We start from the raw sequence: 27,590 nt of genomic DNA on the forward strand, positions 1-27,590 counted from the left end.
AACATACCTCTAGGCCAGGGATATAAATTAAGACAGATGCTACTCCCATGTTTTTTTTGTTTCCCAGATATGTTCTTTTCCCTTACCCTTCCCTGTCCTGCTCCCTTCTCTGAAGAAACACTTCCCTCAGTAGAGGAGAATAGAAGCCTTTCATAGTGAGTGATAAATTTTACCAATTCCATTAGGGAAGGGGTCTACCCTATCTAATCTCATCACTGTAATTCCAAGATGCTGGTAGTTAGAAATCATTGAAGACAATGTATCTTACAACCATTCTCATTAATAATAAGCTCTTATCACAAAAATCATGTCTTTAGTATAAGATACAAAATTGCTTGTTTAAGTGGTGGACTTACAGATTAACGATTACGTTTCTCAGTGTGAAACATCATTAATGAAAGTTATCTACTGTTAGTGCTATGGCAAGGACTTAAGCAGCTTACTAACACTGCTCTTTCTTCTAATAAATAACACCCAAAATATGTGTAGTATGGGTTTTTTCACATACAAATAAGATAATTTAATTGCCTACCATATAAGCTGCTGCAAAAGTTGCTGACTTTCCTTTCTTCTAGTTTTATTTGCTCTCCTTTTTCTAGACCTACATCCTGTCTGGGTTTCAGCTTTATAAGGCAATACTTTCTGTAGTTTGACTTTTGTGGTGTTGAGTAGTCAGTGGCATGCAGCTGCAGTAGCTGTTTCCTTAGCTATTTTTTAATTAGCATAATTTTCAGCACTCTTTCATCTTTGCAACAGCTGAACTTGGGACTCCATCCGTCATAATTTTAAAGCCAAACTTTTCCTAGAACAAACATTGAACACAAGGTATCTAGAGAAATCAAGCTTCAGTGTTGCCTTTTCACTGCTGGCCATGAAAACAATCTGTTAACTACAGCTGTACACCAAAGAAAAGTAGTTACAAAGGAAAACTTCCTAAGTTTTAGGACTTAAAAAATACAGTTCTGTAATCAAGTGTTTCACTTGATGTGTTCGTTTCAAAAAACCTGTTTCTGTGCACATATAAAAAATTTAAGGACAGTTATTGGACAGTGAGGGTACAAACTTGGGTTTATAATACTTATCACTGATGCAAAAGCTGCACAAAAAGAACTTAAGTTTGCTGGTGTTTTTAAAGCAAAGTCACACCAGAATTAGATATGGAAATAGCAGGTTCATGGGGTAGTGACTGCAGATAGCCTTTTGCTCTGTAACCAACTCCAGCCCTGGTGCAATATGATGTTTACTTTGTATGGAGGTCTATAATGTATTTCAATAACAAAACAGGAGTTAAAGGGAAAAAGCAAGTATTAATCATGTTTCTTATCTGTTTTTCAGTCTTACACATAAGTGCCACTTTCACCAAAGGGACCTTAATCCATCCAAACACAAGACTTCATATAGGTTATTGGAGGGAGGGATGGAAAGGGAGAAAAGCATAACTTTTATTCCATTGCTTTTTAGCTGGAAAAAACACTGACACAAAGATGCAAGCTGTGCTACGGTTCCACTTTAAAATCTATATTCCAAGTGCTGCTTCAGACTACGCTCTAATAGGACAGCTTGACAGCCAGAGGCACATCCTGACACCTTTCAGTAAGAAGCAGACATGATTGCTGCATTTAAATTTGTTCTGGAACTACCATATTACCAGCCCACACTGCTGAAATGAGTTTCCCTTCTGACCATTTAATTCCTATGAGATCAGTTCTGTAAGCAAGGATTTCATCTTACAGAAGCAGCAGCTCCAGCAGTTTGGGTTGTAAAGGAACAAAAACAACTGCTACACAGATCCAATGTCTTTTGAAAATATTTTATGTTAAAAATACAGAAAAATACTTCTTGTTCAAAGAGGAAAAATATACTGCATGACAACACTTATCTAGGTTTGTTCGGAAGGTGTCTGTGGCTCTGCAACCAGTCACTGGAGTGATGACCCAATTTGGCAGCTAATGGTTCTTTTTCAACTTCTCAATCGTTTATCAAAGCCAGAATCATACTGTGACAAAACAGAAAACATGATACCAGTGGATTACTGAAGCATGTGCAAGTAGGAACAGCTATCGTTTTCATGAGAGAACTGCACTTGATTCTGAAATAGAAAGTCAAAGCAACCATGTTATGTGCTTTGCTTATAAAGACAAGGACTGCAGAAGTAATACTGCAGCAGAAGAACAGTAGTTCTTCCATCTTGTAGTTAGTGGCCCCATCACAGAACTCATCTGCAACTTAGCCAGATCAACTTTATTTTCTAAAACAGAACTTGAAAAATAAACTTGGTCCTCAAGATTATTTCCATTCTAAATAGGCCACTTATTCTAGGTGCTGAAATCATGTAACTCTCTATATTGTAAAGTGGTTTTGAGATTAAGGAGTAGTCTGAGTTTCCAAATAATGTTTGATGAGAAAGAATAAAGGCATATAATGAGCCCGCAGATAGCTGTCAAAATATATTATTGAGGCTTAGCAGGATGCAAAAGGTAACATATGAATACCAGCAATTACACTAGCAGAATAGAGGAGATAAAAATAGCTGGCAAACAATTCCTTTGTTCCTTGGGAACAATTTTTCAAACTAACCTGTAAAGGTACATGAAGAAACAGAGCAGATGAAAGCCTAGTTTAATCATGGCTTCCTTCATGTGCGATTTCAGTTGTCCTCGGTTATGGATCTCTGTGGGATCAAATACCCCCATGTTTCCACTTGGCACCATAATGTACCTGAAAGTTTAAGAACAAAACAAAAACAAAACCAGAAGCATAGTCATCAAAACATTAGGGAGTGTTGGGAAGGGGAGGGGGAAAGCTTGCACAGAAGGGACTTTCATCTACAGACACATTTCACAATTCAACATAAGTAAGCTCTCTTTTAATTCTGTTTCAGTTTCAGGATATTGCGTGTATCTCTGCCACTACAACCCATGAACAAAGAATAAGAGGACAAGAAGTACTAAAAGCATCAGCCCAGCTTCCCATGTATAAATGGGAGAATTTTCAGGTAATAGCCAATTCCAGTTCATTTTAATTGCTGTTCATGGTTACTCAGTGTTGCGAAGGAAACATCCACCCACAGTGGAAAGATGCATTAGATGAAAGGGACTAGAAAAGAATTAATTTAGATAAGAATTAGTGATTTATTTACCAAAAAAACCCATATAGATAATCACAAACTCCAGTGGACAAAATGAGATAGCATAAGACAAGACAAAGGATCTGCGTATTATTCCCATCTTTGTCACAACCATCCTGCGTTATCTCAGCAGAGACACTGAGGCTGACGGGATGAGAGATTGGGCAGAACTGAAGTAGTTATGTACTGCTGTCCGAACCCAAATAAGAACAAAAGCTGAGTGAAACAAAGCGAAACATAAGCAAAAGGAATAATAAAACCAGCAAAACGAATGTTTATGTCCTGTGAAAATTCAACAAGCAGCACATTGTTTTGTCGTAAGCATCTCCCAAGAAAGCAAATGCAACCATATGAAGTTCTCACTCCATCTGAGCTTAGTATAGTACAGTATTGTTATTTCACTTAAATGTCACACAGGCTCTACCTTCCTGGAATAATACTCTTTCTACACTGGAATTTAACTCCCCATCTTACACCTGGAGCAGAAGCCAGGTCTCAGAACAGAACACTTTTGGATTTTCTTTATATACTTGAAGAATGGCACCACTTGTACTCCAAAAGGCACTCCCCCACCTCTTACAGCATTCATTATTGTGCTGGTTTCAGCTGGGATAGAGTTAATCTTCTTCATAGTAGCTAGAATGGGGCTATGTTTTGGATTTGTGCTGGAAACAGTGCTGATAACACAGGGATGTTTTAGTTATCGCTGAGCAGTGCTTACCCAGAGCCAAGGCCTTTTCTGCTCCTCACCCCACCCCACCAGTGAGGAGGCTGGGGGGGCACAAGGAGTTGGGAGGGGACACAGCCGGGACAGCTGACCCCGACTGACCCAAGGGATGTCCCAGACCATACGATGTCATGCTCAGCAGATAAAGCTGGGGGAAGAAGAATGAAGGGGGGGATGTTGGGAGCGTCTTCCCACGTCACCATTACATGTGCTGGAGCCCTGCTTTCCTGGAGATGGCTGAACACCTGCCTGCCCATGGGAAGTGGTGAATGAATTCCTGGTTTTGCTTTGCTTGCGTGCGCGGGTTTTGCTTTACCTATTAAACTGTCTTTATCTCAGCCCATGAGTTTTCTCACTTTTACCCTTCCAATTCTCTCCCCCATCCCACTGGGACAGGGAGAGAGCAAGCAGCTGCGTGGAGCTTAGCTGCTGGCTGGGGTTAAACCACAACAATTTTAATAATAGGAGGGGAAGTAAGGGAACAAGAAACAAGGATGTTTTCTAGCAGGAGACGAAAAAAAAAAGTTAAGACCACAGTATTTGTCTGTCTTTCACACAGGCATTAAAAAACACTGCAGCATATTTGACTAAGAAAGACAATTATGTCCCATTAAAAATAGTTCACGTGAAATACTTACAATTTGAAATTCTCTTCTAAATTTGAAGTTTTAAGCGATTGTTCTATTTTTAGTATTACAACACAAATGATTGTCCATTTACTGGGAATGTAATGCATTTTATTGGAATAAAAGGAAGAACACAAGTTTCCTGTACTAATTTATCCTAGAAATATAGTGCATAGTTTCCTTATATCTCTAGGATATGAATGTCATAAAGGTAGTATTTATTAATTTTGCATTTTAAGAAGAATGATAACACTTAAATGATGCAACTTAATTGCGGAACCTGGGACATAGGTTTTCGAAGAGGCCCACAAGCTTTTATTATACATCTAAGGAACTGTAGTCACGGACACAGCAATGCTAGATGCTGACAAACCCAACTCAAGCCAGTTGTCATACTCTAAACAGGAAAAAACTTCTGCAGCAAAGCCACACAGAACAAGAAAACTGCCAGCTTTAATGAACATACACACTAGTGCCTCCAGTAGCTCCATTCAGTGGAAGCTGTGCCACAGCAACAGGGCACTTCCCTCCAGATTAGACAATTTTGTAAAGGATGTGGAAGTCCCGGTAAGAATTTTCATTGTATTTTAAAGATTTTTTTTTTTTTTTTTTTTCTACTTGTTCAGTTTTAAGAGGGGTATGATCTACTTAAAGACATGGCAAGAATCACATCATTTGGACGTATTGTCTCAAGCAGGTCTATACAACAAAGAAGAAAGGGAAATGTTCAACTTTTTTTTTTTTTTTTAAGAGTTGCTTTCATTTTGCCTACTCACATTCAAAATTTCCTTTGTAATTCTTGCTTCTTTTACATAGTAGCAGGTCTAAGAAATATTTAAGAACTAAAAAAAACCCCTATTTTGAAATATGATTATATTTCAAGTAAGCTGCTTTAATATCTAGTTTTAAAGCAAGGATAATGTGAGACAGTCTAGTTTTGTCTCACATTCTCTTGTTTTAAAACTAGTTATTCAAGCAGCTTATTTGCTATGGCTCACTGGAGATTACTGAAATCATTGAGACAATTAGTAAATTAAGCCAGCACTGCCTGTAACTGCCATTTACTCATCAAGATTAAGCAGGTTTTGAAGGAAAGATAATAAGGGGAAGGGATGATTATCCTACCTTTCTCTCTATTATCACTTAGATATACTACAAAGCACAGACTTCTTCAATCTCAACACAATTATTTTTATTTCTGTACTCATCTTGGAGTAGAATGATAATCTTAAACCTTTCTGAATTCATGTGCAGCAACATTTACTCCAGAAATTGGTTACTGAAACTCTGTAACATATGAAGAAAAATTCAAACACATTCAGCTGATGCTAAAAGTTTGCAGCTCATGATAATGGGTTCACACTTCATCTGTTCCCACTTAATCCTAGTTTAGTAACTGACACCTTCTCCTCTCTTCAGTGTATTCAAACTACTTTACAGTCCACCAGTTTTCTGACTACCATACCTTTTGTCCATTGATCATTGAGTCAAATGTAAGTTCTATCCCAAAACATCAGATTTCCTTTATAATGCTAAACAACTCTCTTGCTTTCGCAGACCTCTAACTCCTTCACTACAGATAGGATAGTCCAGGCTATTGATGTGGGTGAAACTCCTCGATCCTCAGGAAGAAGGTAGGATTAGTAATACAAGCTTAACGTTTTGACTTCTTTTGGCAGGACAGGCAAAGTATCATATTGTCATATTCATTTACTGCTGACACCACAAATCTAAAATTGAGGAAACAATCCTGGATTTTAGGATATTCAGAATGTCTACCCCACGTATGACAAATATAAAATGAGAGCTGTCAATTCAACACAGCAGTCAAAGCTTACTGCCTGAAGTGTGGAAATGGAAATAATTGTATCTTTTTGAATTCTCTCTGACCAGGTTTAGAAGGGAAGGCAAGTGGCTACTTTAAACATTAACATAAGTAAGCAGAAAGAAGCAGCAAAGGGGTAACCAGTACAAGAAATCTTCAAAGCTTCAAAGAAAATGCATTCTTTCTCTAGCGTCTCTGTAGAAACAGTCTAGCCTAAATGAAACATCAAATGCAAATTCCATACTTGCCAGCAGATACCAAAGGGAATACTGGTCATTTTATGCAACGGTGTATAATACAGCACTTACAGGTGGCCAAACAAAACTATCCCTATGTGTGTGCATTTAAGCACTCAAGTTACACTGTCTCATACTACTCCAGCTCAGAAACATCTGAAGGCTTTGCTAGCAGTTTTGTAGAAAACAAGGGTGATAAATGCATGGTTATTTTGCCCAAGAACAACAAAGTTATCAGTAAAGGGATCCTCAGCTTCTTTTTAATGAGAGCTATGAAACCTCTTGTTTAATTTTAACAGCAACTCCACCTATCCCTGCAAATAGTTAGCCCTAGCAGGTTCAGGCAAACAAGAATTACAGCCAACTTTTCATACCTGTATGTTTAAACATTCGGTCTTTTGGACTTCCCATAGTATAGTGATTAGAGACAATTTGTGACAAATCCACACCCAGTTTTCATTAGCATAACACCTGCAAAGGTTCAATTCTCTGCACATCAAATGATACAAAATAAAAAGAACATTTTTGCACCGACAGTCCCAATGTTGCCACATGGAAATCCCTACTGGTAAGTAAACCATTTCAAAGCAGTGGACAGCCCAGTATACAAAGACCAGTAACACTGACAGCTGTCATAAGATGAAAAGTCTGCAAACCTTTCCAAATACAAAGAGGCAAGATGGGGGACCAAAAACAACACAAATAAGGGAGAGAGACAAGACAGTAAATGAAGGAGGGCATGGGGGATAACAGCACAAACATGGAGGATAACAAAAGGCTGAAGAGAATAACTTTTTATTCTCCCAAATCCTCCCCAACCATCACCCATGCTGACCTAAGTATTTTTACGTGGATATCACTATCAGACATACAGGCACAGCATGAAAAACATTAACAACTATGTTTGCAGTACTACTTCACAATCCCAATTAACATACTATTATTTCCTGTGAACTTGGGAATGACTCACAAATCAAGGTTCCTGGGCACTAGAAAGAATGCAAGGAAAGGCCAAAAGTTTCATATCCTTTACACTGTTGGGTTTCTTGTAATTTTAATTGCAAGGAGAGGAGAGTTTTATGTTAGTTAGATCCATGAAGACAGTTAGCAGCTCAAGAACGTAACTGAAACATCTCATCATGACACATTATTTATCTTCATACTACACTTAAAGCTAAACTAGTAACAGTGGGGAAAAAAAAAGCACACAAACCCCTTTGCACTTACCGATATATATTCCATGTTGCTACTGGCAAATTAAGGAGAAAGATGAACCAGTGCAATGAAATAAGCATTAATACCGTTACAACAGCATGGCCAATCACCTCAGGGACCACCCACTGTAAAAAGGGAAGAAAAGAAAAGAGTTATATGCACAAATGTAAATTCCTTTCTGAAAGAGAGATCTATATAGAGTTATCATCTGATTTTAATCATGTAAAACTCAGACAGAAAATTCATACCAGAAGCATGCAATTTCATCACAACGCGGGGAAATTAAGACCTTCGGACAGATTCCACGTAAGCAAGCCAGAAATCAGGCCCTAAGATATTACAACAGAGGTACTTTATCCAAGTATTACAAGAATTTCTAGAGAGAAGCACAGCAGCTGTTTGAACACAGCTATATTACACAAGCACTTAAGAAAGCAAGTTAAGAAAGTATACAGCGCTCATTTGAAATCACTGCAGAGAACAGTGGATTTAGGAATGAGAGAAGCAGATAATTAAAATCTGCACAAACACAGGACAAACACCCTTAGGCTTGGAACAGACAAGAAAGTTGATCAATATGAAAACTGGCATAGTTAAATTGGGTCAGCCCCTAGCATTAACACATTTTTGGCTTGATAGTATCCTGTAGCATTCTCTCTTACATTAAGAAAGAAAATAGCTTTAAATCAAAGTGAACACCCATGCGGAAAGGCCACACTGATGTAATGAAATCAGTTTTAAGCAGATTTGTTTAAAATAGTACTTTTCCTTCTCATAGTAAAACTCTCTACTGTTCAAGAGAGGTTAGAAATTATACAGGAGCATCAGAGAAAGTTGCTATAAAGATCTGAACAGTCACGAGTAGACAACCTTGGCGTGGCACACCTACAAGAACGAAAGCACAGAACTCAAGAGCTCTGCGAAGAGTTAAGCCTTAGTCCCAGGAATTCAGAGTAGCAGCCCATCTCAGAGTCAGAAGAACAGCCTTTTGTGACTGAATTTGCTCAAAGACGGGTATCCGAAAAAGACAAGCAGACTGAAATAAAGGATACATGCAAAATATCACCAGTCAAGGCCATTCAGATATACATTACACCCCTGTTATTTGTGATGTTAAGATGAAGGACTGTTTTCTTAAACCACATTAAATGCAAAGAAGAATAATTTACTTTATTGAGTTTTGAGCAGCATGATCTAGCATTAATGTAGTCACATTCCAAATCTGATAGTGTAATTATCTGGAGTCCAAGATAAGGAAAAATTGTATGGTAACTCAGAATACACAAAGCTTTATTTTTATCCAATAAGTTGGGGACAGCACTCTGCTCTCAGTGTAGACTGTCTTGTTCTATAGCTGATCTGCCAAAGGCACGTTTCAATTATTTACAACTCATTCCTACTTTAGGGAGAAAGTTAGGCCAGGTTTTATCTCAGGCCAAGTGATTTTATGATGTTTTTCCAACGGCAACTGTTGCACAAGTGCTAAAGTTCAGTTCAACACTTAGACCAGGGAGGCAAACTCGGTATTTTTAGTATCAGAATTATTACTACAGCACTTGAAGCCAGAACTTAAAAGGAAGAAAAAGTTAATGCACTTTTTAAACTCTCCTCACAATAAAGCTAAACAGTGCAGTTTTAAGAAGTGGATCTACTTTTTTTACATTTACAGCAACATTGGATTGATTCGTACTTTGCTAGGAAATAAGAGGGTAACATCATTAGCAAATGAACTTTCAGCAACTGAAACATGAAGATTGCAGACAGAAAAGTCCTTTCAAAAAAGGCTGAGGATGCACGTGTGCACATCATCATGCTATGTCCTGTAAAGCTCATACTCCTTTTCTCCAAGGAAAAGAAAAAGCATGAGATTTTTTCCTATCCCTAAAAAAGTCCTTTCATTTTTCAACAAATAGCCTATCCTTCTAGGATTAATTTCTTTCAAGTGCTTCTGTATTTCTTTTCTGTTAGGAGAACTGGCTAGATTCTGAAACAGCACCAGGATTTGAAAGAGTGCGAGAGCCCATTCTCTTTTATTCAGAAGAATAAGAAAAGGAAGCCAAATGAGTGCTTTTACATTCTAACAATGCCAGAGCAGCGAAGACTGCAGGCAAGTTTGTAACAAAGAATATGGAAATTCTGTTTGTCAGGGAACTCAGTCTCCCAGCTACCAGCTCACACCTGAAGTAAGAGTCAGGTATCCTTACAATTAAAAGGCTATCGCGTGGCCACATTTTTTGAGGCCTGGCTAGTTTCTGAGGGGGTGAAGCATGCTTCGACACCCCTTCCTCTACACCAATGCCGAGCACACGCTGCTTCTGCCGAAGGACCGTGTATTTTCCATGGCACCGGCCGCACACGCCCGTGGCAGCCTGCAGCCCCCCGAGCTCCACCGCCCGGAGGAACGAACGTATTTCGGGCACCGAATCATCCCCCGCCAGCGGCCATTACCCGGCACAGGCCCTCACGCCCCGCCGCTCTCAACCCACCGCCAACCCGGCGGCCCCGGCCCCACTCGCCCGCCCGCCCTCAGCGGCGCCTCAACGGGCCCGGCCCACCTCGGTCCCGCCAGGCGCGGGCACCGCCTCAACCCTACCCACCCCGGGCACCCCCCCCAGCCGAAGGATACGAAGTAGACGGAGAGGAAGATGAGGGCGCAGCAGTCAATCAGCGAGAAAATGAAGACCACCGACTCCATCCCGCCACGGCCGCCGCCCTCCCGGCTGCCGTACGCCCTGACTTCCCCCGCCCCCGACCGGGCAGGGCCGCCCCGCCCCGCCGCGCGGCATGCTGGGAAATGGAGTCCCCGCGGCAGCCGGCTCCGGAGCCTCCTCAGGGGTGACAGCCGGGGCACGTCCCTGCTCTTCGCGAGGGCGCTGCCGTGGCGGTGCCGGGGACCCCGCGCAGCCCTCACCGAGGCGGGGAGGGGCTCTATTTTGAAGCTTAATCAGCGGCCCGGCGCGTCAGAGGCGGGAGAAGGGAGCGCGCCCACAGCAAGGCCCCGCCGCCGGTCCAGGCGGGCAGTTCGAAGGGGGCTGGCGGCGGTGCCGCCGCCGCCGCTGCTGCTGAGGCGCCCGGCCGCTGCCTGCGCGCAATTCCCGCCCGGCCGCTGCCTTGCGCGTAGTTCCCGCCCGGCCGCCCCGCGCAGGCGAAGCGGTAGGACAGCCCCCGGGCCGGCGGGGAGGCCCTCGGCCGGGGAGGGCGGCGAGCCGCCATGCGGAGCCGGCCGGGACGCTTCGTGGACCCGCGGCTGAAGCAGCGCGTTAAGCAGGTACCCGCCGCGGGCAGGCAGCGGCGGCCGGCCGGCGGCCCTCGTCCCCGCGGGGCGGTCAGCCGGTGGCGGTGGGAGGCACGGCGGGGGCTGGCGTTTCCCCCTTCTCGCTGAAAGGGGCCTTGAGCATCCGGGCCGCTGAGGTGCGGGAGGGAACGGCAGCGAGGACCAGAACCCGGCCTGGTCTCTCAGGACGTTAAGGCGGCCTCTGAAAAGGTCTTTTTCTTAAATTTTATTTTACTTTTTTTTGTTTGTTTTGTTATTTTCTTCCGTCCTCTTCGGTACTTCCAATCCTGAACCTGGGTGCTATTTCAAGTGTGAATTGAATAGTAAAAAAAACCCTAAAACTCACACTTTGGGCAGATGTAGGCAAATTGGAAGTGTTTACGTTTGGAAACGTGTGCATCGGTTAATTAAATGTGTGAAGAAAGGGAAAAAATGTGATTATTTCCATAATGTACGTGTGAAGAGTGGGGAGAACAGTGATTCCTTCAGGTGGCTTAGTGCTGTGTTATATTTTATGAATATTTATGGTGACTTTGCAAATTAAGCACCATTTTTCTGTGTCTGTGTAGAAGTATACTCCGCTTCTAATTCCTAAAAATGTGAGCGGCTCCTTGAGAGAGCTTGGTTATTTTCCTTTGCAAGGTCTTGATTATTATGAAATGAAAGAGCCAGCTGGATTTATGGTAGGCTTGATATTTTCTGCAGGTCAGTAGCTGCCCATGGGTGATGTAGTGTAACATCATGTTAAAAAAAAATTCTGTATTCAATTTTAAGCAATTTGATTGTTTTACATAGAGATACTAATTTAAATGAGATTTTGAAATTCTCCTTGTTGTGACATTTGTGATACTATATCTTTTAGGGATATTCTTCCTCTCTGTTTTCTTTTTTTAAGAAGGAATCCACCAGTACTGTATTGAAGCTCCTTCTCACTCCTAATTTGGAGAGTGGGGGAAGAAAGGAAATGGAGTACAGTTGTACCTGAAATTTAGTACATTTTCTCACACTTGAATAATTGTGGTTTGAAAATGGGTTAGATCAGCTGCTGTCAGAGAAATAAAAAAAGGCTTGATAGAATTCACTTTCATTTATATAGTTTTCTATAGTATTCTTTGAAGCATCTTGCAAAGATTAAAGTTCTTATTATGACAGTAATAATCTACTGTCATACAAATGTACTGTCTACAATCCATACTGATTGATGTAGATTGTTTCATTTTTAAGGTAGGAGATCTAAAACAAGGTGGTTAACTGAGAGAAACCAAGAACTTTAGAAGGATTGACAGTAAGATGGTGTGTGGGTTACAAAGTCATCTTTCTTAATAAAAACAATGGAGTTGCACTGGCAGAAATCACCGAAGCACCAAAATGCTTTTCCCCAGGAAACGTAGCTAGCTCGTTATCTGTGTCTTAATAAGCGTTTCCCATTTCATTGGGAAATACTGTCTAGTGTGTTCCAAGGCAGTTCAAAGCTGTTTCTGATTTTCATTTTGACTTCTAAGAAGGGTAGAGTTTGAAATAGGCATATTTGATCTAGCTGTTCTGGTGAAGTGATTGACAAAGATTTTATTCGCTGCTTTCTTCATTTCAGTATCTTGCAAGTAGTAAATGTGGCCAGTATGTTGACATTGGAATTCTAGCATCTGATTTGCAGAAAACCTACAGGTGAGCAAAGATTTGTATTCTTATATTCTACATTCAAAATATGGACTATATTATCTTGTTACTTTGCATTTGTGTCTTTTTAATCAAAATTTTAGTTTTCTTTATGTTAACTTTATTACCGATTGTTGAGGTTGGTTGAAACAATAAGATCATTTCCACTCCAGTGTTTTCCTCTGCTGATATATCTAGTAACTGATATTTTATTAATGCATTGGCATTGCAAGATCTAGTTGCGGTTCATTTTTTTGTGGGTTGCTTTTTTTAATTAAACAGCTACAGACGCATTACATGTTGGTCCTTAACGCAGTGAGCTTAAAATACGAGGGAAAATAACACTTCAGTGCAGGCAGCTGGGGGAGATAGAGGATTCAGTAAGACACTAAGTCTTGCTCAGTTGCTCAGCAGGACGGTCAGTCTTACCTAATTATTTTTAGGTTGTTACGCTTTTCTGGGTGGGGAGCAAGTCTGTGTTTCTGCAGATCATTGGTGGGTGTTGGGGGTTAACGAAGGTGGAGAAGTATATTCATTCATGTTCGCGTGTTCTATTTATTTGTGCCTTGTTAGAGAAAGGGAGCCAAAACCCTTGCTTAGGATGCTTACAGATCTTGGGTTTTTGTTTTGTTTTTCCTCTGTCAGCTATTGTATAAAAGCAAATAAATAAAATATACCCTCAGTAAGTGAAAGTAAAAGGTTGATGATTTTTGTTTGCATTTAAGGATGCTCATTGAATCAGGTTTTCTCATACTGACCATTATTAATTAGCACAGTTATTCCTCACTGGACTGTCGTTTCTAGACTGTAGTCCTGTGTCCATATGTTCTTGTTTGAATAAAAATTTAAAAATGGGTCATGGTGTGAAATAGAATCCAGTGTGTTCATTTGAACATTGCTGCTTCTCTATATCTACAGTTAAAGAGGACCTTAATAATTTTTATTAAAGGTCCCTTTAGAGACCAGTGTAGTTTAGTGGCTTTGCTTCATCCCAATGATTGAGCTATTCCAGGCTTAAGAAAAAACAATCACATTCTCACATATTTTTTTTTTTTAATAAGAACTTGTGTAGAAGCTCAGGTATCAATTTACAATGTATTTTTTCCACTGAGAATGACAGTATGTTGAGGGAAAAAGTAGTTGGTGTAACCTCTTTATTTTGTTTTTTCAGTGCAGAATATGGACGAAGAAAAAGAAATGCTTTTAGAATACAAGTTGAAAAAGGTAGTTCTGTTAGCATTATGTCTAAGACGGGGAATTTTTTGTTTATGCTTTGGCTGTTTTCTTAACCTGTTTGAACTTTTTCTTTCAGTGTTTGGAATAATCAGTAATGAAAAAGAACACGAAGATTTAGCAGTTTTAGAAGCTGAACATGTGGCAAAAAGAGCAAGACAACAAGAGAAAAATGAGTAAGAAGAATTTTTACCATTAGATTACTTCAATAATGCCTTTAGTATTATAATTTTTTTAAAGCTTTCTGTCTTCATATTAAATTTTGGTAGTTTCAAGATTACAGATAGATCCTTGATTTCCCGTAGGCTTGTCTTCATCAGAAGTTACCTGTAGTTAATGGAAGCACTTTTTTCACTGAAGACAAATAGATACTAGAGCCAATCATGATTTCTCTGTTATGGGGAACATACAGCCCTGAATTAGTGGATATCCTTGGGGCTTCCTTGATAGTTTTTCAAGGCCCCAGTCCTCATGTGATTCAGTTACTTTGTTTTGTTTTGTTCTTAATCTTTCTTGGGGGTGAGAGATACTAGCTAAAACCGAGAGATAAGACTACAGGACAGGCTGTTCAGAGTAAATCACTGTTGGCTATGAGATTGGAATTAAGATCTCCTGACTCCTAACCCAGTGCATAGTCTCACGGATCATTCTGGTTTCTCTAACCTGTGATAGATATTAAGGGTCTCGTGGGAAATAGGACATTGTTGTCAGAAGGACTAGTCTAGTTCAGCAGTGGTTTGCTACTACTTCCCTTGTGCTAGCATTGGTGATTGTGTGATCTCTCAGTGAACTGAATCAGATTGATCCTACATCACTTTTTTTTTAGGACTGTCTTCAGCCAGGTTGCCAGATTAATCCAACTTGTCACAGACTTGGAAAGGATGCATTTTTTAACTCTGCAAAGGAGTAAACTTAGAGCATGCGAGTCAGGAATTTTTCTCCAGTCTTAGGCTACATATCATGGTTGTGGGGAACCTCGTTGTGGAAATTGCATTTGTTTTGTTTTGTGGATGTCTCGCAGTTCTGCTCTGATACATTAATAGTTTTTGTCTTCCTTCCATGTAAAGGACTACAGGAAGTGCCACAGATGACTCTGATTATGATGATTATCCAGAAGATCTAGTAAGTTGGATTTTATTATGATCATTTGTGTTTGTATAACACATGATTCTATGTGGTGAAATTCCAATGCACTTGGAGAGTTTAAAAGTGGAGGTAGAGATGAGTTATAGTCAGAGTTGGTAATTCCAACTGAGAATCTGTAGAGCTAAAAGGAGGCTATTTTCTGAAGAAAAAGGAAGAACCTGTGGTAGGGAATCAATTTGAGGAAAGCACACTGGGGGCCTGAAAGACATGGCATTCAAATGAATGAAATGATTGGAGGAACTGACATACCTGACTGGTACTAAAAGAGGTGACTGTCAATTAGCAGGGGTCCTTTCAGGGTAAATCGCAAAGGCTGTTGCCTCCTTAACCAGCAGATGTAGTTTTGTATGCAGTCATTTGATTTGTAGAGGAGTGGGTTGGAAGATGCATGACTACTTTCTCCAGCAGGGATAATGCTAAATGATGTTTATGAAATAGTTTTCATTGGCCTCTTAATATAAATACTCCAAGTTGTAACCTGTACACTTTCTTTTAAAATACATGAATCTGCAGTCTACAAATCATATGAACAGTTCCCTGCTGAGCTTGTACAAGAAAGGAAATCCTGATTCTGTTCCAACCACTCCAAAAAATGAACCAATGGAAACCCCCCCTCCTGTGCGAACGGCACCTCAAACAAGCACCCTCTCACCAGGAACAAGAGTTGAAACACGCATCTCTGAAGGGGGCTGGTTCATTGATAAAACTCCGTGTGGAAAAGACTTTTTCATTGACCTTTCTGAGGATGGAGAAGGAGATGAAAAGAAGCTGATTTCTGAGGTATTGTGTTTTACAAACCCAATGTGATTTAAGTAGCAAGTATGAATATAATTCCCTGTGTAATTTGACAGGCTTTTAAAGGGTGATACTAAGACCAAAAGGACTGTCTGTCTTTCTCTCTGGATTTTTAAAATATATTATTTTTATTACAAACATGCATGCTGTGTTTAAAGATAGTGAACATGTTAGATAGAAAGGGAAGATTGACCAGTGGAGTACTTGTTTTTAGCTTGGTTTCTGAAGAATGAAGGGCTTAGCCCATTGTTCTGCCATGTCAGAAGTGATTTTTGAACCTTCTGGCCTGTTTCAAGCATGTTTGTATGGGAGGTAAAAAGTCACAAAATCATGAATTTCTTCCACATTTTTTGAGGAAGATGTAGTGCTCAGTATTAGGGAGATCCAGATTAGTGCCCATACTGGGAGAAAGGTAAGTGGAACTTAGCTGTTAGTTATTCTGTTTGCTAGTGACCAGCCTAACTAGTCAGGAAGCATGTGGCTTGCTATAGCCATAACATGTGGTCTCCCTTAGCCAGTGGTTAAGTGCTTAGTGAGCCTGGGGAAAGCTGAAGTTTTTTGGATGGACAAGGGTTGGGGAAATTGAAAGGAAATTGCATTAACTTACAAAGCAGTTAAAAATAGGTCCTACTCCCCATCCAGATATATTGCCCACTTTGTGATACTCTCCTCCCCGCCCCAGTTTTTCTTATTTAATAAAAAACAACTTTCTTTAGCTATTGAAAGCTTTCCATTTATCTGTGGGAGATTACACTTATGTTGTTTGGCTGACCAGACGTTTTGGCAGGACGCTCTTTTTTTATGTGAAGGAAGAACTACATTTACATCTACCTTTCTGATTACACAAAATGCTTACTGAATAGGCAGATTTGACAAATCATCCCTTTATCCTAGCAGTACTTCATCCTCTTATATAGAGAAATTGAATAAAAGGGAGATGTTCAAATTGTAAAAAGTTTGCAATACTGTATTGTAAACAAACACAACTTTCACCATTGAACCTCTTTTTATTTCTTTTCTCCTGTATTAGTCCTTTTCTTACATGCAGTTAACTTGTGTCAGCACTGAATAATATTTTCTTACAGCCACTCGTGAGTTACTAGTAATAAAAATTGTTTCCATTGGAGTAAATACATTCATACGGTTTTATTCATCCCCAAAGTGGATTGCTCTATGGTGTGCAAATAACTGGTGCCTGATTTTGGTTAGTGGTGTTGGGGTTTGGGGGAGCGGGGTTGTTTGGGATTTTTTTTGCTTCAAAGTATGTGATCTTAGCAAAAAAATTACTGGTGTAATTAACCCTTTTAAAAAAAAAAGGCAAATCCTAAGTAAAAAGGCTTTTCTACAAAAAGAAGGGGTTAAATTCCTGCTCGCTTGTCTTTATTCATATGATGTGTGTAAGTTAAACATCATAGACACTGACACATTTTGTTCTTTTAAGTATTTGCAGAAATTCACTGACTTGGAAAGTTTTGTGTATATAATTCTGGTTTTATGCCCTTAGAAATCAACAGAATTTTCTGTCTTGGAGGGTGAAAGAAAGAAGACAAAGGGTAAGAGAGCAAAAAGAAAAAAAGAAGAATTTCCAGATGTAGATGGAGAAATTGATTCCATCTTACTTAAAGAGAAAGGTGAGAAGTTATTTTTGGTGTGCTGCTCCAAACAAAGAGATGGTACTTGACCGTGGAATCCATTACCAGAGAAGTGTTTTCTGAGGTGTAGAGAAGTGACCTCAAGCATTTTGTTAAGAAATTTAGCCTTAATGTTGTACTAAAAAAAATTCCAGTCCTATGCATACTACCAAAAAATACTACTCCATGTGCTTAACTAACTGTTTAGGCTGAATACTTTTTTGTTCAGTGTTAGCAACTATTATTATGCTGTGTCTAAATTTGCATGACTTTTCCTCCTTAACAGTTAGAAGTAAGGGACCAGAGCTTTACCGCCCTTCAGTGAAGTTTGAGAATGTAGGAGGCAATGATGAAACTTTAAAGGTTAGTTAAAATTTTATTTGTGGGATACAGAATGGAGTGAATAAAATGTTGCATGAAAAATAACAAAGAAGAAATCTGGCAGAATTCATGTGCATGGCACTGAGAATAGCTGCTTATACTAACAGCAACAAAATTTTGTTGTTTTTTTTCCTTTGATTAATCTTTCTGAAAGCAGTCACTGAAATTATATTAATAAACAGAACTTGCTTTATTTTGGCCTGTCTACAATATTAGCAATCTATAATACTAATTTCTGCAATTTAAATGGAGGTCTCTCTTGTTCTCAACAGGAAATATGCAAGATGCTCATTCATGTCCGTCATCCTGAAGTCTATAACCACTTAGGTGTGGTTCCACCTCGCGGTTTTCTTTTACATGGACCACCAGGATGTGGAAAAACACTACTTGCACAGGCAATTGCTGGGGTGAGATAGATTTAGATTTACAGTTTCTTCTTTTTCTGAATTATATTTAGAGAGAGAAAAAAAAAATCCTCCTTCATGATAGACTAGATCTTTCCTCTTTTTTAATCTCTTTTTTCTCCTTCCTATCTTAGTCTAAAATATATTCATCTTCACTTCCTTTGTTTATATTCCATCTGAATCTGTACTTGATAGAACCTCATATATGAAGAGGGGACATAGTGACAGGATTTTGTTTGACTTAATTGTTTTGAGGCATTCCCAGGACAGCAATGTAGGCACGGGTATTGAGAAGGCTATAAATGGAAGACACTTTTGGTTAAATTTACCACAGTGTTTTAAGTCTGGATTCAACCTTACCATCTTTTACGAGGCATTACATTGATTCTGTTGGGTGGCATCTGTTAAACAGTGATTTCTGAATTCCAAAACTGGATGTTGTCATATGCTCTGAAATCATGTTTGACACAGGCAAGGCATTACTGGTGTTAGTAGTTTGGTGTGTGGTGAGGCTGCTGTGCTGCTATGTGCCTGTTTTGGTTATAAATCTAGTGGCTATTTAGGGCTATTCAGTGATAACCATGGATGTTTCTTTTTCTTTAGTACAGTTGTTCCTTAAATGTCACAGATTATAACCTTAAATTTACATACATGTGAATTATGAACTTTTGTAGTGCAGATTTTATCTTTGAAAGAAAATACTGATGTTTATTCCTTAAAAGTTGATTAGAACCTTCTGACACTGTGTTTCAAATGTTTTAATTAAAAAGATTTGGGTTTTTTCTTTTTAATGCCTTACTGTAAAAAGGTACCCATTGAATGAATCTGTGATATTTAATACTTCAGAGGGTATTTGTATCCTGGAAGCATACTAAATTTGGGGAAGAAACATGACACAAGTAAAAAATTTTCAGAGATGAGATAAATTCAATGACTACTCCCTAAATTATTTTTCTTAAATAAGACATTTTCAGTAGTGCTATTTAAGGCAAATTATCTGCTCCAAGGCCCAGGTAGTGCCTCTGGTAGCCTTGATTTGTATAAACTAGGATTTTATTATTTTTTTTTTAATATGTAGTTCAAAAAGCTTGAAATAGTCTGCAACTACATGTAGCACTACTGTGCTACAGTCTATTAAAGTTACAATTTTATTTATTTAATTTTAATAGCAGAAAACCTTGAGTGTGAGCTTTACACTTATCTTACTGTACAGTCCTGCTCAGATGCTTCTGGAGCAAGACTAAGGGAACCAAACCTGTTGGGGATCTCTTTCACACTGCTAAGCGATGCTTTGTTACAGATGGAGAAAGACAATTTTCTCAAAAAGGGAGCCCAAGCATGAACTGAAATATATGTGTTGTGAAGGATTGGGTTGGGGACTGTATTGGGTGGGTCTGTGTGGCAAGGTTTTGGTAGCGGGGGCGTTACAGGGGTGGCTTCTGTGAGTAGCTGCTGGAAGCTTCCCCTATGTCTGCCAGAGCCAATGCCAGGCGGCTCCGAGACGGACCTGCCGCTGGCCAAGGCCGAGCCCATCAGCGACAGTGGTAGCACCTCTGGGAAAACATATTTAAGAAGGGAAAAAAAAGCTGCTGCGGCACAGAAACTGCAGCTGGAGAGAGGAGTGAGAACATGTCAAACAACCCTGCAGACCCCCAGGTCAGTGCAGAAGGAGGGGAGGAGGTGCTCCAGGCGTTGGAGCAGAGATTCCCCTGCAGCCCGTGGTGAAGACCATGGTGAAGCAGGCTGTCCCCTGCAGCCCAGGGAGCTCCACGGTGGAGCAGATCTCCACCTGCAGCCCGGGGAGGACCCCATGCTGGAGCAGGTGGGTTCCCAAAGGAGACTGTGACCCCGTGGGAAGCCCGCACTGGAGCAGGCTCCTGGGAGGACCTGCGGATCTGTGGAGAGAGGAGCCCACGCTGGAGCAGGTTTTCTGGCAGGACTTGTGACCCCGTGGGGGACCCACGCTGGAGCAGTGTGCTCCTGAAGGACTGCACCCTGTGGAAGGGACCCATGCTGGAACATTTTGTGAAGAACTGCAGCCCGTGGGAAGGACCCACATGGGAGAAGTTCATGGAGAACTGTCTCCCGTTGGAGGGACCCCATGTTGGAGCAGGGGAAGAGTGTGAGGAGTCCTTCCCCTGAAGAGGAAGGAGTGGCAGAGGCAACATGTGATGAAATGACCATAACCCTCATTCCCTGTCCCCCTGTGCAGCTGGTGGGGGGAGAGGTAGAGAATTCAGGAGTGAAGCTGTGCCCGGGAAGAAGGGAGGGGTGGAGGGAAGGTGTTCTGAGATTTGGTTTTATTTCTCACTACCCTACTCTGGTTTGATAGGCAATAAATTAAGTTAATTTTCCCCAAGTCAAGTCTGTTTTGCCTGTGACAGTAATTGGCTGAGTGATCTCTCCCTGTCCTTATCTCAACCCACGAGCCTTTTGTTATATTTTCTCTTCCCTGTCTAGCTGAGGTGGGGGAGTGACAGAGTGGCTGCGTGGTGCTTTGTTGCTGGCTGGGGTTAAAACACGACAGGGACTAAGGCGGAAAGCTATTTGGCAGTGCAGTCATTCTCTAACTGAATTAGGGAAACCTGGGTTTTTGTATCCATTTCTGTTCACTTAACCAAATGTCTCAGACCCATTTTAAGTTGGAGTATGCTACTTATCTTTTTAAAAATCTCTTTAAGATTTAGTCTTGATTTCATAATCTTTGGGTATAAAAGATGTCTTATTGGAAAATATTTGTCCTCTAGGACAGCCAGCATTTCTAACCTCTGGGTATATCATACAGTATTTCTTGTCTCTTTCAGGAACTTGAGCTCCCGATGCTGAAAGTGGCAGCAACAGAGATGGTGTCTGGAGTGTCAGGGGAATCTGAGCAGAAACTGAGAGAATTGTTTCAGCAGGCTGTGGTGAGAACGCCTGTTGGAAATAACACTGTGAATTGTTTGTCCTTTTCTTTGTAAAGATTCATACTTTGTTGCTGTGGTTTGAATTTGAGTGAATATTAGTGAGTGAATCTTTATACTGCTGCACACAAGTCATAGTGTCTCCCCTTCTGTGACCAGAATTCCATTGTACTAAGTGTCATGCTGTCATAGAGCACAAAGATTACTATTCTGAAATCTTAACAAAAGATAGTTCGTCGTATCAATGTAAAGAGAGCAACATACATTATTTACCTATTTGGAGCTGCTTGGCTTGATATATAAAAATAAAAAAAGATGTAAGAGCCGTTCACTGTGCTTTTTTGTTACAGGGGTTTTTTTCTGGTTTTGTATGGCATGGAATTTGAGTGAATGCGAGAGACTTAAGCCTTTGGGGGTTTAGGTATAAAGTAAGAGATTTGGGACAAACATCATAAGAACAGGAGTCAAGTTACAGTTGAAGTCTTGCTTTGCTGTGACCTCCAGACTTAGTAAGAAGCAAAGAGAACCAGACAGGTTGAGATAATTTTACTTTAAACAAATGCAGATTTTTCTTTTTTTAGTGTGTGGTTAACGTTTTACTTCATGAGGACAGTTTTCTGTTCCTGACCTCTGAGAATGTTCTGGTTTTCCAACTTTATTCCATTTTTCTACTGTCCCCCACAACTGTATATAGGTGTTTAGAGTATGTTCCTGTAAAAAAGAATGCTAAACAGTGCAAAAAGATTGATTGTGAAACTGTTAGATTATTATGTTTCCAGTTCATACTACATTTTAATTTTTAGAAAGTCTTGTTAAGATGTTGTTTAGAATAAAATTAAATAAGTGATTGCACAGAGTTTTTAGAAATTACATATCTTCTGTATGTATAGTGATTGAGGGGAGGTTGCTATAAAAGTTATTTTTGAAGAAATTAAATGTATTGCATAAAATACATTTAAAAATAAATTCTGTTGCCTTTCTTATAGTCCCTCGCATTCACTTAAGTAGCTTTTGCACTTGGTTTTTGTACCAATTTTTGTGTAGGGAAAAAAAGATGTAGTTCCACCATACCTTATGCATGTACTGTGGAATCTTTATAGCTTAGTTGCATTTTTTCCCCTCTATCGGATAGTAGAAAAGTGAATGACAACTAGATGGCGCAGTTGCTACCTAATAACACAGAATGCGTGGGTTTTAAAATACTGGTTTTTTTAGATGATTCTAGTAATTTTTTGAAGATGATTCTAGTGTTTTCCTTGAGTATTCCTTTGCACTACTAGTGCTTTTTGAGAATATTAGTAACCTTATGTCAGTTAAACACTATTCTATTAGTTACAGTAGTTATTCTGTATTAGTGTTGACTTTTTATGAACATGAAGTACATGGAATTTTAGAACACTTGTAGAAGTTGATCATTGCTCATTTTTACTCTTTGAACATGGTCAGGCTGTGCAGTAATCTTGAAGTTGGCAGATCATTTTTCATGACCACCTACTGCTCCTTTTGTTTCATTATGTGTGTCAATAATACTAGCTCTTGGAATTCCACAGCTCTAATGTCACTAACAAAACAAACAAAAAAGCAAATCAGACCTTTCTTGCCTGATTTTCTTTTTTGGACTTAAGCAAGTAAGCAGTCACAATGGAATATTTATGGAAATCATAAAGGTACATTTAAATCTTAAACAATATATAGAGACATTTTGAATCTCATGCCTTAATTATTTCACAGCCTCAGTTCAGCAGAGTTTCATAGTCTGGTGGCTCTCCAGATACTCAATAAGAACAACAGAATTGTTCCTGGACAGGTCAATTGTGCAGCAGACTTAGAGTAATAATTATAGAACAGAAAATCTGAAAAAATTATTTCTTTCTTGTAATACACTATGTCAGTATAATTTTGTAATTATTAATATTTCATGTTCCTAGTCCAGTGCACCATGTGTCCTTTTCATTGACGAGATTGATGCAATCACCCCAAAAAGAGAAGTTGCATCGAAGGACATGGAGCGGAGAATTGTTGCTCAATTCCTAACTTGTATGGATGGTCAGTTTCAGGAACATCTGTGCTAAGCTAAACTTTCTAATTATCAGGCTTACTGTCTGCTTTTCTTCAGTAGTGACTCATGGTTACTTTAGTGGAGATAGTGGTAATAATTTTTCATATTTTGGCACCGTTTACCTGGCAGGTGGTGGGAAGATTCTAATAAATTTGAGGGGATGTTACTACATTATTTTCACAGTGGTCTGTACAGCATTATATATGCCTGTCTGTTGTGTAAACAGATAAAATGGGAAAATGTGTCAAATGTAATTTGAAATGCTTATTTTTGTTTGATTGCACAAAATGCAAATTCTAGGTAGTGGAAATAAGGATGAACAGCAGTTTAGTATGAGTGTTGGTTAGTTTATCTCTGCTGTTCTGACTGCTATTGTGTGCTACAAAAACGGAGTCATGTAGATATCAGATCAAAGTTGAGACAGTGAGTATAAGTACTAACTTCCTTCCTTCCTTCCTTTAGATTTGAATAACGTGGCTGCCACTACCCAGGTCCTTGTTATTGGAGCAACTAACAGACCTGACTCATTGGACCCTGCACTGAGACGAGCTGGGAGATTTGATAGAGAAATTTGTTTAGGGATCCCAGATGAAGCAGCAAGAGAAAAGTATGTGTTATAAAGTTTAAACTTCTTTTTGTTGAATTAATAACTAAGGAAACAATGTGTAAGTTAACATACAAATTAAGAAAAAGTGCTTTATTATGTTTAGTCCTATTTCTGCCTATACACACCTATGGATCAGCACACACTGAGAAGTGCAGAAGCCATTAAGTGTACATCTACTCTTTGTCTTGGTAGCTGTGTCTACATTTGGGGTGGTTTCCTTTCTTGTGTGCCAATCTGCTTTTAGCATTATGTTAATGGGTTTTCAAGTGCCTTAACAGTATAGATGATGGAATTAAATATGTCTTTTCTGTTGTTCCAGGAGGTTAACGTTCTGTCTTCCGTGCTCCTTATGTAATTATTAAATTAGGAACATAAATTAATTATAGCCTGTTTGTTAGTCCTCTCAAGCACATACCTTAAGCAACAGGCCTGGAGTCTTCCATTCCATTCCTTGTGGAAATACACCAGTCCAGGCATTAAGCTGAGCTGCAGTCATCCTGTTTTGTGTAATTGGCCCTTCTTACTCCAAAGATCCGTGATTGTCAGATGAAATTAAAAAAAAAAAAAATTTATATTTTTTATTTTTTAATTAAAAAGGAACTGTTACTCATTTCCACAACAGCAGAAAACACAGGAAGGAAAGTTTGAAAACAGCTGTGGCTTATCTTGTTACAGGAAGGAAAGAAAGGTTCTAGCTCAATTAATCTTATTTCTAAGTTGAAAAAGCAGACTATTCTGCTTGCAGCATTGCTCACTTTATGTTGTCAGCACTACTGGCCATTATTCCACCCTTTCCCACACACCCCACTTCTGGCCATGCTTCCACTTTTTTTTTTTTTTTTTTTTTTTTTTTTTTGGTCTTCTTCCTCCAGATCTACAGCCCTGTAGTAATTATGTTCCTCTTGGTTGTAGGAAAATATGCAAGTAGAGGTAGAACTAAAGAGTTGACTGATGAGAGTTCTGATTCTATGACATTTCTTAGGTTCATGTTAAAAATACAATATTCCCAGAAACAGCACTATTTCAAAGGATAGGAGTTGTGAATGGGAGAGCCATCATAGTGTGTAGAGACTGTTCACAAGTTAGAGTGTAGTCACATTCGTTCATATTGTTTTGTACAATTGTATGTATTTGTGTTCCTGGAGGTGTAGGCTTCCAGGAACTGTTGATTTTTATTTTCTTTTTTAAATTATCCCCTCCCCGCCCTGCCCCCCCTGCCGCTTTTCTGTTTTGTTCTGGGTTTGGGGTGGTTTTTGTTGGGGGATTTTTTCCTTTTTTTAAAATAAAAGGATCATATAGAAACAGAAGTCCTTATAGTGTGCTGATTTACCACATAATAAATCAGTCTTGCTGAAGGCATGATTTGAACTGCTTAGCTGTGGTTCTACAGCCTTAGGGGGGTGGAGTAGGATGAGGAGGTGTACTTGGAGATCTTGCTTTACTTGCAGTGTTTTCTTGTGCATGTAAAACACATGAAGGAAAATAATATATGTAGGACACAAATTCGGAACGAGCCATTTACAGTTCTTAACTTTTTATACTTTAAGTCACTTGATTAGCTACAGTTGTCAGGCAGGTTGAAAAATTCTTGAAACCAAGCTAGTATCACTAATAAAGATTAAATGAGAGATGATGGAACTTGTTAGTGGGGGAGGCGAACAGATGAAATGTATTATAATTGCAGAGTTTTGAATAGTTTAGTAACTTGTTCTTTTCATAACTTTTCTGTAATTACATTACTTGATCTGGAAATAATTTAAACTAGTTTTCATTGCAACTAGAAAGTATGTTAATGATCTTCACTTCTTTGGTTTGTGCTGCCTTTTTAAAATATTTTCCCAATGAAGTGATGTTTTGCTGTTTTTAAGCAAGTTGATTTGATCCCTCTGCTCAGAGTTCAGCGCCAGTATTTGTGTGGTGACATTGGCTTTTGTCTTTTTTTTTTTTTTTTTTTTTTTTTTTTTTTTTTTGACTATTCATGTAGTTTTCAGTTGTTCTTGGCTTAGAATAACAGCAGGAAGTCTTGGTGGTGGACCTTGAAGGAGGTTTTTAAAGCTTCAGCCTTGATACAGAGTGAAAAAACTCCATTAAAAAAAAAGAGTGTGAAGCATAGCACTTTGCTGTCAGTTACATAGAGCTGTTTTGTATTAGTGATGGAACTGCATAGGTAGGTATAACTTCACCTTTTGAATGAGGATGAGGTAACACACAAGGTGTACAGATAAGCTGTGTGTTGCCTATTGGAAATTTTACTGGGGACGCAGGAAATACCTCCAGTTATATTCCACTGACAATAGTAGGGGAAAGATACTAAAGATTAAAAGACAGAGCTCCTCACACAGTCTGATTTCATTAGCTCCTTGCAGAATAGTTTGTTGTAGGTATTCTTCAATAAATAAATAAAAGTGGGATGGAACAGAAAATGCAGACTAAGGTTGTTAGGAATGCAAGGTTAAATATTTCAATGGATAACTTGTGTGCATCTCTGTGGTACACTCTGAGATCTACTCTGTCAATTTTGAATCATAAACTAAGTTTTAAAGAATCTATAATATTTCGATCCACCAAAACTAGCTTTTACCCACTGATTGACATTGCCTGGCTGATGCTGTTGATTTTCCCTTTTAGAAACTGAAAGGAAATACATAGCATAGTTTTGTGGGTTTCAGTGTTGATTGCTTCCTAGTTTAATGAAAACTGTTCCCACTGTAGTACTTCAGTTCATGTGGACTGAAAGAGACCTTAAATCAGTGCTGTTTGTTTTCATATGAAAATAAAAAAAGCCACAGCTTCATCTTTATTTTCTTGTTCTTCCTCTCCCTACTCGATTAGAATTCTTCAGACTTTGTGTCGAAAACTTAAGCTCCCAGAGTCCTTTGATTTTCATCATTTAGCACGGCTGACTCCAGGCTACGTGGGTGCTGATTTGATGGCACTTTGTCGTGAGGCAGCTATGTGCACAGTGAACAGGGTCCTGATAAAATCTGAGAAGCAGAAAAGAAAACACATACATGCTGGAGAAAACACAGCTGAAGAAGGCATAGGAATAGGAACAGACATCCTGGTGGGAGAAGATACCAGACAACTAGAACTTCTTCCTAAGGTATTTGTTCCTTAAGTACGTGTGTCTAATATCTTAAGAATTGAGCCATTTTATAGTTGTGAAAGTCATTCCTCATAAATCCTTAAACATCTATGGCCAATGTAATATTAAATTTAGATTTAGATATATTGGCTCCTAGAACCAGAAGCTTCACTCCTAATGACCCATATGAGTCTGAATAAGTGGCTCCCAAAACCCACACCTTCAAAAATTGTGTTAATGTTTTATACAAGGTGTGGGTTTTTTCCTTGGGTTTTTCATTGTTGTTGTTGTTTGTGTTGTTTTGTTTTCTAGCAGACCATTGATTAAAATAGTGGCTATATCTCTCTTCAAAAGTGTATCAACTGTAAGAGAACTGTAAGAATATCAGACTTGCACTGAGTTTTTACCAAGCTGTTTGCTGTGCCCTCAGTGAAATATCTATTGTGATGCCTGGGGCTCTTCCCCGACCTGGTATAGTTAGTTAGCCAAAGTCTAGAAGTATTTATACAGTCTACATTTTCCCTCCAGCTGTGTGATTGTTTGGGGTAAACCACATGTGGTGTCTAGCACCTATAGCAAGTTTGAGGAAGATGTATCTATCCAGTAGAAAAGTTGGGTTAGCAATGTGACTTGAGCTGCAGAGAAAGTATCTGTTAATGT

General features: G+C 39.3%; 2 protein-coding genes across 4 annotated transcripts in view; one reads left to right on the forward strand and one right to left on the reverse strand.

Annotated features, from left to right (window-relative positions):
* Positions 1 to 1,794: 1,794 nt before the first annotated feature.
* Positions 1,795 to 10,526, reverse strand: CNIH4 (cornichon family AMPA receptor auxiliary protein 4). Its single transcript, XM_030034559.2, has 5 exons — positions 10,383 to 10,526; positions 8,926 to 8,994; positions 7,769 to 7,881; positions 2,578 to 2,718; positions 1,795 to 1,996 (listed from the first exon to the last, which is right to left on the reverse strand). The coding sequence occupies exons 1-5, from the start codon at positions 10,449 to 10,451 to the stop codon at positions 1,969 to 1,971; spliced, it is 420 nt and encodes a 139-aa protein (XP_029890419.1). The 5' UTR covers positions 10,452 to 10,526; the 3' UTR covers positions 1,795 to 1,968.
* Positions 10,527 to 10,569: 43 nt separating this feature from the next.
* The window catches only part of NVL (nuclear VCP like), a 44,265-nt gene continuing 27,244 nt past the window's right edge, over positions 10,570 to 27,590 (forward strand). For 2 of the 3 annotated variants that reach the window (XM_030034552.2, XM_030034554.1), the window contains exons 1-13: positions 10,570 to 11,024; positions 12,622 to 12,695; positions 13,858 to 13,910; positions 13,999 to 14,095; positions 14,987 to 15,041; positions 15,579 to 15,845; positions 17,365 to 17,491; positions 17,778 to 17,854; positions 18,145 to 18,279; positions 21,081 to 21,182; positions 23,108 to 23,225; positions 23,701 to 23,845; positions 26,678 to 26,948. In XM_030034552.2, the coding sequence (XP_029890412.1) occupies positions 10,968 to 11,024; positions 12,622 to 12,695; positions 13,858 to 13,910; positions 13,999 to 14,095; positions 14,987 to 15,041; positions 15,579 to 15,845; positions 17,365 to 17,491; positions 17,778 to 17,854; positions 18,145 to 18,279; positions 21,081 to 21,182; positions 23,108 to 23,225; positions 23,701 to 23,845; positions 26,678 to 26,948 (1,578 nt within the window). In that variant the 5' untranslated portion in view covers positions 10,570 to 10,967. Of the gene's footprint in view, positions 11,025 to 12,621; positions 12,696 to 13,857; positions 13,911 to 13,998; positions 14,096 to 14,986; positions 15,042 to 15,578; positions 15,846 to 17,364; positions 17,492 to 17,777; positions 17,855 to 18,144; positions 18,280 to 21,080; positions 21,183 to 23,107; positions 23,226 to 23,700; positions 23,846 to 26,677; positions 26,949 to 27,590 lie in introns of those variants that run through there. The other variant, XM_030034553.2, reaches the window with a different exon arrangement.

This window comes from Aquila chrysaetos, chromosome 13 (genome assembly GCF_900496995.4).
Source record: "Aquila chrysaetos chrysaetos chromosome 13, bAquChr1.4, whole genome shotgun sequence".
Lineage (NCBI taxonomy): Eukaryota > Metazoa > Chordata > Aves > Accipitriformes > Accipitridae > Aquila > Aquila chrysaetos.

Excerpts from the sequence above, each read along its gene's own strand:
- CNIH4 (XM_030034559.2), bottom strand. The coding sequence starts at position 10,451 with ATGGAGTCGGTGGTCTTCATTTTCTCGCTGATTGACTGCTGCGCCCTC. Across the intron at positions 8,995-10,382 it reads TCTTCCTCTCCGTCTACTTC|ATAATTACACTATCAGATTT; the intron begins GTATCCTTCGGC and ends CTTGGACTCCAG. Across the intron at positions 2,719-7,768 it reads GCAACATGGAATATATATCG|GTACATTATGGTGCCAAGTG; the intron begins GTAAGTGCAAAG and ends TTAAACTTTCAG.